Source organism: Zosterops lateralis (assembly GCF_965231275.1).
Source record: "Zosterops lateralis genome assembly, chromosome: 5".
Taxonomy (NCBI): domain Eukaryota; kingdom Metazoa; phylum Chordata; class Aves; order Passeriformes; family Zosteropidae; genus Zosterops; species Zosterops lateralis.
The window spans coordinates 28,033,032-28,047,842 of NC_139766.1; the positions used below are offsets into that span (position 1 = coordinate 28,033,032).

The 14,811-nt window shown below is 38.7% G+C and overlaps 1 protein-coding gene across 1 annotated transcript in view; it reads left to right on the forward strand.

The window, feature by feature from the left end:
- CRACD (capping protein inhibiting regulator of actin dynamics) overlaps window positions 1-14,643 on the forward strand; it is a 38,558-nt gene extending 23,915 nt beyond the window's left edge. Inside the window, exons 4-9 of the mRNA XM_083861658.1 lie at window positions 315-383; window positions 1,669-1,851; window positions 3,256-6,610; window positions 7,611-7,801; window positions 8,849-9,014; window positions 11,853-14,643. Of these exons, the coding sequence (XP_083717784.1) occupies window positions 315-383; window positions 1,669-1,851; window positions 3,256-6,610; window positions 7,611-7,801; window positions 8,849-9,014; window positions 11,853-12,013 (4,125 nt within the window). The 3' untranslated portion in view covers window positions 12,014-14,643. The remainder of the gene's footprint in view (window positions 1-314; window positions 384-1,668; window positions 1,852-3,255; window positions 6,611-7,610; window positions 7,802-8,848; window positions 9,015-11,852) is intronic.
- The last annotated feature ends 168 nt before the right edge of the window (window positions 14,644-14,811 follow it).

The following is a 14,811-nucleotide window of genomic DNA, read 5'->3' on the forward strand; positions in this document are numbered from 1 at the left end:
GGAGAAAATAAAATCATTAAGACCTGATCAAAATCCTACAAAGCTGTGCTCATTCTGTTGTTTTGGAACTTGATTATCTTGTTAAGGAGGCCCAAGTGTTTTGCCTTTTATAGAGCTGTATAGACAGCAGTGATTCAAGGAGCAGAGAAGACAAGCTCAGAGCATGTAGGAACAAGAACTGCTTATCCATCAGTCCTGAAGTGATAGAAAAGAGGAAAAAATCCAACCCTAACATGGATGATTTCACGAGTCCTTTGAATCATATTTACTCAATCCTTTACATTTTAATACTTGTCTGTGGTAATTTTTTCTAGTCCACTGACACTCCTGATTTCTTGAGAAAAACGAATTTTCTTGGAACAAGACATGAAATGGAAGAAAAGGTAAAAAACTTTTACACTTGTTTTGTATGGAGTTGCATTCTAATTTTAGATATTAGAAGCCTGACAGTTTTTGTTTTCATACATTTTTTGATTGATCATCCAATATTTTGTGAACACTGTGCAGTTTTGGAGCTAGTTAGTAAGCAATAACTAAGATTGAGAAATCTTAAGAGCTCATTGCAAGGAACAGCAGAACCCAGTTTCTGCCAGTCTTGCAGCATATAGAGATTTGATGTATTAATCACACAGTCATAATTTTCATAAGTACTTCTACAACTTTGTTATGCCTGCATGTAATTCAATAAGCATATGCAAAATGTTCCCTCAGCTTTTAAGTAATTGGTTCCCTGATTAGCATATGTTTAACCTCAGAAGATTACAGAGCTGTCTTGAAAACAATGTATGTGATTTCTTTCCTTACAGAAGATGTTTTCTCCTTTTTTTTTTATCCCCTGTCTTCTTTTTCCATTTGTGTTATGCCAAATGCAAGTCTTGGGACGATGCCTTGATGACTTATGGAAGAGACAGATGACAGGCTCATTCTTACATGCCTAGACATACAGTTCCACTATTTATTAATGAAAAGTCTCACTGAATCACTTTGCTTATATTTGCACTTTCTGAACCCAAATATTTGAAGGGCACAAGAAATAAAGCACCCATCAAAGCCAGTGTTGTCTTTAGCTTTTTGCTGTTTGGCTCTGTCTTGGACAACTCCATGTGACTCTGGAGAGAAAGTTTTCCAGAGGCACCGTGCCAGCCTGAGATCCAATGCTGCAGTCATCTCCCATGCAGAGTACAGCTCTATAGCTGTTCTATTATGATGCTTAGATAAGTCAATCTGATTTGCTTCTGCCTAAAGTGTATAATCTAAGTTATTTAAAGATGTAGATCTTTTTTCATGGTAAGCAAACTTTAAAATGTCCCAGTGTTTGATGTTGTTTAAAACCCTGCCTGTGCCTTTCCCATTCCCAACAAGATCAGAGTGGAGCTGAACTGTGAAAAAAACTTCAGTAGAATGGTCTAAGTAACTTTTATGTGGAAATGATAAAAAAGTGTAGTACTGAAAACAGGAAAATATTAGAGCTGCAACTTTCACATCTGTAGTTTGTGATTCATATAATAGAAAGCCAGGGTTTCAAATCTTATCTGCTAATAATTCCTTTAAATTCAAACCTGCAAAGATGTGCATGTGTGTAATTTATCTATCTATCTATCTATCTATTTATTTATTTTACTGAACAAATAGCTTCATAATGGTTTCTTGTGTTTGTGATACAAACAGATCACTCCAATTAAATCAGCTCGGCCAAAAAGACAGTTTTCCTGTTCTGGCACAATTGAAACAATCAATTTGGATTCAGTTCCGCAGGCTCTTGCTCGTCTAGACAACAGTGCAGCTAAGCACAAACTGTCAGTGAAGCCAAAAAAGCAGAGGATGTCAAGACAGCACAAGAGATTGACAAAGGTATTTAATGACTGGTCAAACAGCGAGAGGAGGGTGATTACTTTTGAAACTGGGTACAAAATAACCATAAATGAGTGTACTAGAATCTATGGACAGAGAACTTAAGATCTGATTAACACTGTTATTTATCTGAAACCCTGGCTGGAGAGAAGATGCAAAAAAGTTTTAATATTGCCAGTTGAGACAAATACTAAACCTAAAGTACTTCCACTAGGATTTTACATTGGAAGAGCCTTCTAATTCTATTTTTTTCTAGTAAAAACTATAGGTCATAAAGGCCTCAAGATATGTGCTGCTCTGATACAGGCAATCTGATGGTGCAAAATTTGATTGGGAAAAAATTAGATTCTCTAGATTGAGCATGAGTTCTGACAGGGGTAATATCTTTGCCTTATAAGAAGGAACAATACTTAAGTAATTTAGCTCTTGAAACAGCTATAGAGAGAAATATACAGTTGTAGCTTTGTACAGTTAATCTCTTGGTTAAATAAAAACCATAACATCTGTTTTGGTTTTTATCCAGACATCTTATAAGTTCTTGTAAATGGGACAAGACTATTCAACTACACAGGGCTCAGGAGAGGCCACTGCCCTTTCTTCTGCACCACTGTACTTGCATTTATCACTCTTGCAATGAAGAAATTAAATTTAAACCTCTTGTTTGTACAATGGTTAACTGGAGCCAAATGATGGCTCAACAAATGATAGCTAGACAGGACATTAGCTGAGCTGTTTTCCTAAAGAGAAGCACTCTTCAGGTACAGAACAGAGCAGCATCCTGGGAAGCTCTGGCTGTGCATGTCCATACCATGTTCCCACGGTTCCTACAATAGCACTGGAGTCTCAGCACAGCTAATGAGGAAGATATCCTGGCTCAGGATTTGTGAAAAGAAAACAAATTGCGTTTCCCTGAGGAGTGTTCTCTCCTGGCTAGCATTGCAGAGCTTTTTTCTGCAGGCAACAGTGCTGTCTCTGCAAGTACCAGATTTGCCATGAAAGAACTGGCAAAACAATGCCCCTAAGCAGGCATTAATGATTTCAGGCTTAAAGGATGGAGTTCTAAGTAGTAGAACAAGAATGGACATATGAAACTTACCCCTCTGTTCCTCGGGCTTCTGCAAATTTGAAATGGCAGGTCTCAATGTACACCAAATGGTGACTGAATATTTGGGATTATACTGCTATCATTCTTGGGATGTTTTCTTTCTTTTAAAGGCTATCATCTGAATAGGTGAGAGACAGGGGATCTATGATGATGTAATCCATAAATTGGGGTGGGGTGTGTTGGCTCATCTAAATCACTGTTTAAAAATTCTCTTTTGCATTTGCAACCCTTTTTTCACTATAAAGGATAACAAGACAACAGGCAATGTTCAGTAACTCCAAACTTGTTTCCAATTTTAGGGATCACAAAGTTTAACAATAACAGAATTTGAGCCAGACGACCTAGAAACTCAGCTGTATGAGGACATATACCCAGGTTATAATGGACGCTTCACAGTAGACAAGCTAATCCAGGACAGAGATGAGCAGAAGCAGCTTCAGCTGGCAGAGGAAAAAAGAATTGAAGATCACTGGGGTATCCTTGAAGCTGAAAGGATAAGACAGATTGTAGAAATGGAAGAACAAAGAGAAATGGAAGAAAAAAGGTGCCAAGAACTTGAGGAGATGCAAAAAGAACAGGAAAAAAGATGCTGTTTAGAAGAGAAGAGGCAATACCTCCTTGAAGAAGAGACATCTTTGAAAATAGAAGAGAAAACATGCCATAAAAAGGAAAGAAGACTGAGGAAGTCTGAAAAAGGGCAAGAGCTGGAGGAGCAGATGCAGGAGCAGTTGGAGCAACAAGAAAGACAAGACCTGGAGGAGAAGAGGCACTGGGAAGTGGAGGAACAACAGAGACGAGAGTTGGAGGAGCAGAAACTCGAGGAGCAGAAACTCAAGGAGCAGGAGGAACAACAGAGACAAGAGCTGGAGGTACAAAAGCTCAAGGAACAGGAGGAACAACGGAGACGAGAGTTGGAGGAGCAGAAGCTCAAGGAACAGCAGAAACAGAGACAAGAGTTGGAGGAGCAGAAGCTCAAGGAACAGGAGAAACAGAGACAAGAGTTGGAGGAGCAGAAGCTCAAGGAACAGGAGAAACAGAGACAAGAGTTGGAGGAGCAGAAGCTCGAGGAGCAGGAGGAGCAACAGAGACAAGAGCTGAAGGTACAAAACCTCAAGGAACAGGAGGAGCAACAGAGACAAGAGTTGGAGGTAGAGCAGCACCAGCAATGTGAAGAACAGCAGAGACTAAAGCAAGAGGAAGAGAAGCATCAGGAACAGGAAGAGCAACAGAGACAAGAGCTGGACAAGCAGGAGGACCAGGAACAGGAAGAGCAGAGACGTCAGGAATTGGAGGAGGAGAAGCATCAGGAATGGGAAGAGCAGAAGCACAAGGATCTGGAGGAGAAACAGAGACAAGAGCTGGAGGAGCAGAAGAGGATAGCACTGGAAGAATTAAGGCAACATAGGACTGAAAAAGACAGTCAAAAGGAAGATGAAAGAAACTGGTTAGAGGAACAAAAAGAGCTCAAGAAACAAAATGAGGAAGAAATACAACAACAAGAACCAGAAGAGAAAGAGCTTGAAGGAGTTGAAATAAACCTGAAGCAGGATAAAGAGCCTGAGAGCCTCAAACAAGAGAAGAAACAGGAAGAACAAAGACAGCATTTGAAGGAGAAAGAAAAGGCAGAGAAGGAACAACCCCAGCAAGTGACAGATAAGAAAAAGAAACGGGAAGAGCAGAGGAAACACAAACTCACAAAACAAATGCACATGGAAAGTTCAGACTTTGTTCTACAAGATGAACTGAAGCAGCAAAAAGAACAGAAAGAGCTAAAAGAGCAGAAGGTAGACACAGAAGGACAAAAGCTTCAGCCAAAACAAGAAAAATCCTTGGAACAGCCACAGGAAAAAGATCAGTTGTGCTCTGCTGGAGGGGCTGATAGGCACCCAGCAGAGGAGAAGCTCCAAGAAGGAACAAGTTCCCAAAAAGTCAAACAGCCTGAAAAAGGGACTAAAACAGCAGAAGAAATGCTAGCCCAGAAACTGAAGAGAGAAGTTGAGGCTCAGGAGCAAAAACGCATAGGGGAAGAACTTCGGTGGCAAGAGGTAGATGAAAGACAAACAGCATCCAGACCCTTCACATTTCAAGTGTCTTCTGGAGATAAACAGATCATATTTCAGAAAGTAAATCTGAGTCCTGTTATGCCCATCAAAGGAGCAGGACTCTCTTCTCCATCTGCCAAAGACTGCAGGGTGCACACTACCAGTAAGGGCTCTCATTCCCTCCCATCATCAGTGTGTGTACCCCACACAGCTATTTTGGTTACTGGAGCACAGCTGTGTGGCACAGCAGTGAACTTGAACCAGATTAAGGACACGGCTTGCAAATCATTACTTGGCTTAACAGAAGAGAGGAAAAATGTGGATATTCCCTCTCCAGAGAAGTCCGAGAGAAAAAAACAGGATCTCAAACCCAGCAGCAGTAAAATGAAACATGCACAAGAGGCATTAAACAACCAGGCTGTACTGGCTGAGTGGGCCTCCATCCGCTCCAGAATCCTAAAGAATGCAGAAAACAATAAATACAATGAGAGAGACAGAGTAGCTGTCTGCAGGCACAGTGACGACTGGACACCCCGAGGACGTGGTGCTCCCCACGGCAACTTGAGGAAAACCCTCTCTGCAAATGCAAAGTTCTCAATAACACCAGCGTGGCAGAAATTTTCAGATGTTTCAAAAACCAATTCAGATGCTGAGAATGTAAATGTAGCAAAAGGCAATGAAACAGCAGCTGTGGGGAGAACCACTGGCTCATCTGCTGATTCAAAGGATGATGTGGTTTCCACTTCTAAGGATAACTTAGGTGAAAAGCCTAAGGAGAAAATGGAAACCCATAGGGAAGTAACAGACAACACTGAAGGCTGTAAATTTGCGAAAGATCTTCCATCATTCCTTGTTCCAAGTTTTCCACATTCTATGGGGAAGGAATTACCCCAGCCAGAACTTCCCAATGATCTGGAAAATCAGCAGAATAACAGCACAAAAAAAGCAGATAAACCACCACCAAATGGAGAAGAAAATGTTTCTCCTTTTGGGATAAAGTTACGAAGGACAAACTACTCTTTACGTTTTCATTATGAACAACAGGCAGAGCAAAAGAAAAAGAAAAGATACAGTGCAGGAGACAGTTTTGATGGTGTGCCTGACCCACTCACCTCAACAGAAGGTGAGAAAGAATCCTCTGTTTTCACTGCACAAGAAAGTACCTCTCCTGGCACCGGGAGAGTAAACATCCCTGGTCATTTAAAAGACTCTTCAGTTACTGTGGTGGACTATTCATCACCTGTGGGCACACCAGTGGTCCCACCAGCCACTGGCCAGAGTGCTCTACCTGCTCATGAGAAACCAACATGCAAGTCACTGGCCCCACAGAAACCTGCTTTAGCTCCAAAGCCCACCAGCCAGACCCCACCATCCTCTCCTCTCTCTAAAATGAACAGATCAAACCTATCTGAAATGCTCGGGCAAAGGGTGGTTAAAGCTGAATCAGATGGTGGCTGGAAAAAAGAAGACAGAGCAAGTGCAGCCCAACCCATACCATCCAATGACTACAGAAATGAAGAGGAAGAAATCAAAGAAAAAAAGTCATTTTTCCCATCCCTAAGTATTCCATGGAGAGAAAAAAATGACAAAAAGCCTGAGCCATTGAAGAAAGGTATGTAACTTTAAAAAAAAATTTTAGCTATGTCTGCATTTCCAAAATGAGATACTGGAGATTCAGAGGAAGACATTTGGTCTTAAGGTATAATTTTTACCTGGCATGTTACTTGTAGAGGACTGTTACTGTGCTTCAGGTTGTCTGAATGAGTGTGAATTCCCATGCCCACAATTTAATTCAGAAACCTGTAAATTCAGTGTGACCACTGCAAACTACAAAAGAAAGTTAGGTTCAAGGAGGTAACAGAAGTGTGTGTGTTTGTTTTTCCTTGGCAGAGATGTTATCTCTGCCTCTAGTGAGTGAGATGATGGACTCTGTGGTCCATGGATGATGGTGTCTTCAGAACAGATAGTATAATTTTTAAAATCTACATTCTGTTGCTTCTCTTTTTAAAGAAAAATTGTCTAGCTTAAAAAATATTAAGATCTAGGTCTCCTTATCCTGGGCAAATTCTTCATTAAAGCAATACACCTGGCCACAGCAGTCTGTGCTTCAGAGGCAGTCTTTTGGGATGAAAACAATTAGACTAGCCATAATGTCTCTTCAGAGGAGAGCTGAAAGCCCCTGTGTCCTGAAATGGTATTCTATACAAGAGGGAAAATTACCCTTTCAGAGTAAGGACACTCAAAAGACTGAGGCAGGAATTCAGCATTTCACTGGGAAATCCCAATATATTTCATTCTTGAATTTTTCAAACATCAGGACACTTCTAAAACAGTATCTCGGTGGAGCTGCTGATTTTTTATTTCTTTTTTTTCACACACATAAAAAATAAAAGGATAAATTTGGACAGCTGGGTGAGTGTGTTGAATTAGGTCTCATTCCTGAGGCATAAAATCTGTTTCAGGATTTGTCATGCAGTCTGCAAAGGTCTGTGACTGACATGGCATTCAATGGGCTTAGCTCCAGCATTTTCACAAGGCAGAAAAGTTGTAGAGGTTTTCTCAAGACAAGAGATGTGCATTACTCAATCAATTCTTGTTATGTTTTCTTTCAGAAAAGCCTGTCCTTCAGAGCAGGCACTCTTTAGATGGCTCTAAATTGTTGGAAAAAGTGGAAACTTCACAACCACTTTGGATTACATTAGCACTGCAAAAGCAGAAAGGATTTCGTGAGCAGCAAGCTACAAGGGAAGAGAGAAGACAAGCCAGGGAGGCAAAGCAAGCAGAGAAGCTGGCTAAAGAACATGTAAGCAACCTTTAGAAACCTGCCCATTAGAAATACTGACACCATAATTATAACTGACACACATAATTATAACATACTTTTGTTATGTGGGAATATTTTTTTTTTATTTTTGGTAAGACTTCATAAAAGCTAAAATGAATACTGAAAGTCTGGAGTTCCCTCTTGCAAAACTGAGACCTCCAGGAGAAAATATGGCACAATAGTTTGGCAATTTTGGTGTAAACTCTGCTGATATCAGATGGTAGTTAATGACAATCATAAGCAGAACTACTGTACAGGGAATGGAACAGAAAAATTATGTGTTATGTGGTTCTTTCAGAGCTTACATGAGATGTTAACCTTTAATGCTTAGGGAATAACAGCTGGAATATGCAATTATAGGTGAATATTTGTAAGTCTGAATTTATTTTTATTGCAGCATGTGGGTAAAACACAGATGAACAAAAGAAATGAACAGTCAGGGTACATCCAAATGCTTAAATCAGGCACTGAATTCAACCACTTCTTTCCTGTTCTCCAAATAGCTTTTTACTCTCCATGGCTTTCTATTAGTAAGGGAAGCACTTCTACTTACAGTACCAAAGTGATGCTGCACAAACAGTGATGTTGTATATAGGTATCACAGATGGTAAAAAGGGAGAGTATGTAGATAACTAAATATATTTCGCTGTTATGAGAACCAAATTTCTGATGGATACATGCATAACCCGAGACACAGACAACTGATGGAAGAAAACAGACGTGGGTGTGAAGTTGCCCACAGATGCACACTGTGTTTCGGTGCTGTATTTAACAGCGAGGGCTGGCTCAAACTCTTAAGTATTTTGACTGAAATGACAACATGACAAATTAAACTTTGTAGTGGGGTTGTTTTTTACAGTCTTTAATAACTGTTGGTTTTAGAAGTATCAGTATTGTGATCCTTTGCCGAAAAGGAAGGTTAAGGAAAGGACAGGTGATGAATGAAAGCATCAAGCATGTCATCTCTAACTTGTAGCCATTGCATGACAGACCTTCTCATTTAGCAGTTTTCCTTCTCTGTTCTAGGCTTCTGTAAGTAATCAGTCAGATAATAAAAGCAACAGCAGCAAAACAAGCACACTGCAGAAATCTACAACTCAGGAAGGAGAGAAGAAAATTGAGACTGCTGTGTCCAGACTAGAAAGAAGGGAGCATCTAAAAAAGTCGAACACCCTTCCAACTTCTGTGACAGGTACAGTTAAGAGATTCAGATTCACTCTAGGAATAATGTACTTCAGAAATGGTACTGCATGTTTTTGAGAAAGTGAATGAGGGGGTTTCCTTTCCCTCATATACTACTGCCAGGACTACAAATGCATTCTATAGAATAACACAACTTATTCCCATCTCATGTGCTGGCCATTATGATGGAAATACATAATTTTAACAGACTTTTACCAGTCTCCCCAGGTTATTAAGGCTGCGCTGCTGCAATTCCTTAGAATCGCCCCAGTTCAAGTTAATGAAATTAGGCTGTCTCCCCAAGCCATATCCAACAGTATTTTTGGAACATGACTAATGCACATTAGAGGGATCTGATTTACCGTAAATTGCAATTGTTTTGCCTTTAGGTTGGGGGTTAGCACAGACAGGGAATGATATTTAATTTCTACAAAGTATATTTGTGCAGGAAATGAAGTATGTTGCATTCTCACACCTCACAGTTTGTCAAGGAGAAATATTCACCCCCCAATATTGGAAATAAGTATTCTCACTTGAAAAATGCAAAAGATAATAAATTCAGCTGAAGATAGTCTGTTACTCTGAATGTACGACTTCTCCCGTCCAGTCAAATATTTGACATGGTAGGTTGGAGCCAGAACCTACTGCTTTATCTGTCATTTCAGTCAAGGTAAAACTATCCCACATTCAAAAGGCAGGCAAAGTAAAATAAATAATTCCCCAAAGGGCATAATATTTAGGATGGCATGAGGTGACTGTTGAAAGACAAACTTGCCTATATTTCTCTAGGTAACAGTAGTCCTAGCAAAAAGGTCTTGGAGTAGATAGGTATTGAAGTAACCTTTTTAAAAGTTGTGCAAGTAAATAGCATTTTCAAAAGTATATACATGTATCAGCTGCATCTATTCAGTACCACTCTATGCCAAGAAGGGTGAAATGCAACTATTGAAAGCAATGAGGTGACTCAACTGATTTGTTAAAGGCTAAACCAGTGCTACTCCTGCATTACAGACTGTCCTAAACTGAAAAAAACCCCACATTTGCCTATATTCAGTTAATTCAGCAGCTGGATCTTCACAGTGCAGCTGCACACCAGAGCAGATGTCCCTGAGAACTTCACTTGGAACACCTTGGGTTGGCCAAATTACCTTTAAAGGTCCTTTCTAATCCAAACTATTCTAAGATCTTACATAAATTGCCCAAAACATTCATGCTTTACAGCATTCCAGTCAAACTCTAAAGGGGCTCTATTGCAGCCCTACCCCCAAAGACTCAGCATGGTGTTACTATGCTGTACATGGTCAGTTCTAGCAGAAATCAAACTCCATCACAATAGATGATGCCATATTAGATGAAAGGGCTAAAACTCAATTATCCAAGGTCATTCTGTCTGCACTAGAGTGACAGTTCAGAAGGAAATTGAGGAGGAATTACTGATTTTGAAATATCTAAAGTGAAAGCACAGAACTCTATTGGCCCTTTAAGAAATAGTGACTGGATTTCCCTGTGATTACTGACTATATTTGGAGCCAGGCAGCCTTTAGCAACTACACATAATATGTAAGTATTTGTGGGTAATAAGACAATTTGAGCTTCCCACAGTTAGAAGAGCATTTAAGACAGAGGGCCAGCCTAGGACATGTTTAAAATGGAAGTCTGCTGAGTCCTTCTCTAAAGACATTTAAAAACACCCACAACCCGAAGGTGATGTATTTCAAAATTGCACTTGTGTCCTGTACATCAGGAACTGATAAGAGTGTGGGACCTTTAAAATTGCATAAATTACCATAGTATTTAAAATAGTTAGCTTTTCAAAGTGTCCATCTACAGAAATTGCTGCTGCTACTGTTAATTTACTTTTAGATAAAAATACATGATTAAAGACGCACTAAAAATAGAACATTTTTTGTCATCCATGTAATTTTAAAGCTTCTACACAACTTTCAAGCTTTTACACACATTCAAAACCTCAAAATGAAATGCTACTAAATGTAATAGGGAACCTGAACATTTAACAAAAAATATTTGGGCTCCTAAAAAAGAAAATGTGCTCGGGGCTGGGGGGGAGGGGATGATGAGTGAGGAGTTATTTTGTAACTAAGATTTTTAGAGTTACTCCATACTGTTTCAGACAGGACTCATTTCTATTCACCTTGCCTTTGAGGGCATTCACTGTCTCAGAATTTATTTTCCCATTTGACTTCTACAATACTTCCATGGTTCTGCTCTGTGAAGTTGCTTCTTAGAAATAATTTTTTTATTAAATACATTTTCTTATGGAGACAGCTGTTTGTCTTATACTACTTAGAAGAAAATGTGGCAAACAGCTAGTGGGGAAAGCAGGTTTCTTTCTTTTTCAGGACAGTCTCTTGGGCAAGGTTAATTGAGTCAGGAAGCTATAGGACCACCTTCTTCTCTAAAGAGGGAATCTAAATACTCCTGAATACTTTAGGTTTACATGTGTGCAGCAGCTGCATTACTAAAGAGAGGAAAAAACCCTAACTTTATTCCCCATTGTTTGCTATGGTGCAGATGTAATTAAAATAGTTTATTTAAAGAGGAAGACTAGCAAATTGAAATGTTTTCTTTGGATGTCACAAGGACTGAAAATGTAGTCCCTATTTTTATGAGTTAGATTACTTGGAGTCACCTCTGAAAAAAGGAAACAGCTCCTCCTAACTTGATTATTTTGCAAATAGAGCAAGATTTAACTGAAAGTGTTGGAAATAAACATCTAGTGCTAGAATATCTTCACATAAAAGTGAAATCTCTAGAATGCTACTACAAAGCACAGGATTCAGCTAATGTTGTGGTGTTTTTTCCCCTCTCCCTATCCCTATATAAAAAGTGGAAATTTCAGATTCTGTTCCATCAACCCCAGTGACCAAGGAGGTGGGCAAGAGATTCTCTACGCCTGATGCTAATCCAGTGTCAACAGAACCAGCCTGGCTTGCGTTAGCCAAGAGGAAAGCAAAAGCCTGGAGTGACTGTCCACAGATCATAAAGTAAACTGTGAAGTTACATCTCTATTGCTGACATAATTGCTTTCTTTTATTTATTCTGCTTTTTACACATGACAGAACTGAAAATGCATGTATTGAAAGGACTGAAAACTGAACTGATTACCATTTTGCTCTAGCTCACTGTAAAGTCTGCTCAAGTCATATATTCCATTGCTTCGACAAATAGCTAAAGGAGGTCACGGCAAAAGTCTCACAGCCAGACTCTCTCAAAAAATTAAGAGTGCTAAGATACTGTATGTAAATTTTAGCAGGTATCATAATAAGGGTCAGAACAGAATAAGGGTTCAGAAGCTGCTTAAATTATGTTGGTATTCAGTTCTGGAATTTTAGATCTCTATGTCTGAGATCTCAGAAATTTTTTCAGAACTTCGTTGTTGAAATAAGGAAAGATGCATGTTTCCTTCTCTTAAGTCATAATTTATTTAATCATGTTAAACTGTATGAACTGCCAGTTCTGCCTGCTATTTGATAGCTTTTTCCCTAAGAAAGAGCTTCAGGATACACTGTTCCACATGCAAATGATAAGTTGATGGTACCATCCAAATGCTGAGGTAATTTCTTTCATCATAGGATTAATACACTACATCTATATACCCTCACTTCTAAGAAGAAAACAATTAATCCTACTTAAAAAGCCATGATTTTTAAAACAAATATCATTAAGTTCTCAGAAAGAAGTCAGGGATTCACTGTTTCTTCTAGTCATTTAAGTGCATCACAGTTTGTGTTTGGCTGCAGAGACAGTGATTGTGGATTACAACTTTAAATCAATTGACTGGAATTAAACTGTTCCTGTGTGAATGCAAATTCCTGTAGAATTTGTCTCAGTAAGTTCCCACAGGAGTAGGACTGGCAGAACCGAAGTTAACTGAGAACTGAAAGCTAAGTCAGTGAGAGTTTTAGGAGTTTTAACTCTGCATTCTTCCTGATTTTACTCCACATGCAACTTCAGGCAGTTCAGATAACTTCCTGTACTTTGACCAATATAGCCAGAACACTTCAAAAAGAAGTTTACTTACCCCATCTCAGGTATCTGGTGTGGCAATGGAACACTTTATTACTTCACGTAACTAAAAGAGAAATGTCCACCCCCTCCCTCTTACAAGAGAAGGATAAAGTCCATAAATGTAATAAAAACATCACTATCCTCAACACTCCACAGAAATCTCTAGGTCTGCATTTTATAATGTCACCCTATAAAATAAATCAACTGTGTTTGTTTAAAAAGGAAGATTTCAAAAAGAATTTGAAAGTCTCCTTCTTACAACTATAAGCCTCAAAGGAATCTTAAGGCCTACAACATCATAAATGGAGACATTTTCATGAAAAGAAATTACATTATTATAGAAATTACATATATACAACATATGCTTCATGGAAGTGTTTTAGCCAAACTGCTGTAAGCAGCCTGAGAAACAGCATTTTAAACTGCACAGGAAACAGAATGAAACCTGTTCCCAGAATCAAGAGTTTCAGCAACAGTGATTGTCAAGTACAGCCTCTCCTTCACTGAACAGAAAACCGGGGCGCAGTATCATGGTTACAGTAGCACAAACACAACACATGTGTTAGATGGAGTACATGTGCAGCAGCAAGATGGGCTTTCTTGGGTGTCTTAAACCATCAGTTTTGCTCAGTTTCATATTTAAAACCAGAATCTCTAAAGTAACCTTTACCATGAATGTAAGTAATTAGTATGTTTTAAGCAGAAATGAGACAATGCTGCTCTCAAATGCTTCAGAAAAAAACCCCAACTTAATGCTTTCAGTATCTCAAGAAAGAACTGGCCCTGTAATTAATTTTGCTCTGCTAGCACCAGAAATTAGTGCATCTTCAAGTTAAATTTACATTGTTTCCAAGTTTGTTTGCCTGCAGTATGGATATGTAATAACTAAACTGCCTGAAATCTGTCCTTCCAATTATTTCTTGGGAGGGGGAGCCAGGTAGAAATACAGAGAAGGTGAAGTAAATCAGGATTAAAGATACTGGTATTTTGAAAAGCATAGCAAAATTAGGTGCTGTTGTGCATGACATAAGGATGCAATTTTCCAATACAATCCATTTATAGCACATAGAGCTGTCGTTAAGGATGGTCCTAAGCTAAAGCTTCAAAGCAGAGGGTTTTTTTCCAACCATAAAGATATCTAGTGTAATAATGGAAACTGTATTATGTACAGTACTTGATGGAAACATTTCTAAAGTGTACATGTGCAACAGTGACATTTCATGATAAATTAACAAAGATTTGCACTAAATACCAATGAGGTGAAGTGTTACTTTGCTTTAGCTTTGTTGCAACCATTTCTGATAAAATACTGGAAATCTGTAAAAATAAATCCAATACACTACTACCCAGTTGAAAACAGCAAAAATGTTTCAAGAACTGAATAAACCACTATGTAGTATATTGTCTCAATTTTTTGTAACTTATACAAACACAAAATACCATTTCTTTTGACAAGGTTATATATGATTAACCTCTATGTTCATATAGTAATGTATAAAAACTACAAGATGTATAATTGTGGGGTATTTGTTGTGTACTTTTTTAATTTTTCAAATGTTTTAAAGTGCAATTGTTTATTATACTGTCATTTTAATTCTTATTAAACTATAACCTGGTCAAAATTATCTAATCATTGATATATGTCCTCTGTGTCTCATTTGCTCATCATGTAGTTCAGATGTGCCTTACAAACAGAACTTTTTACAGTGCTACAAATGTACTACACACCACACAGGTTTCAAAGTACATGGCTCATGAGAGAAAGTAAGGTAAGAGTT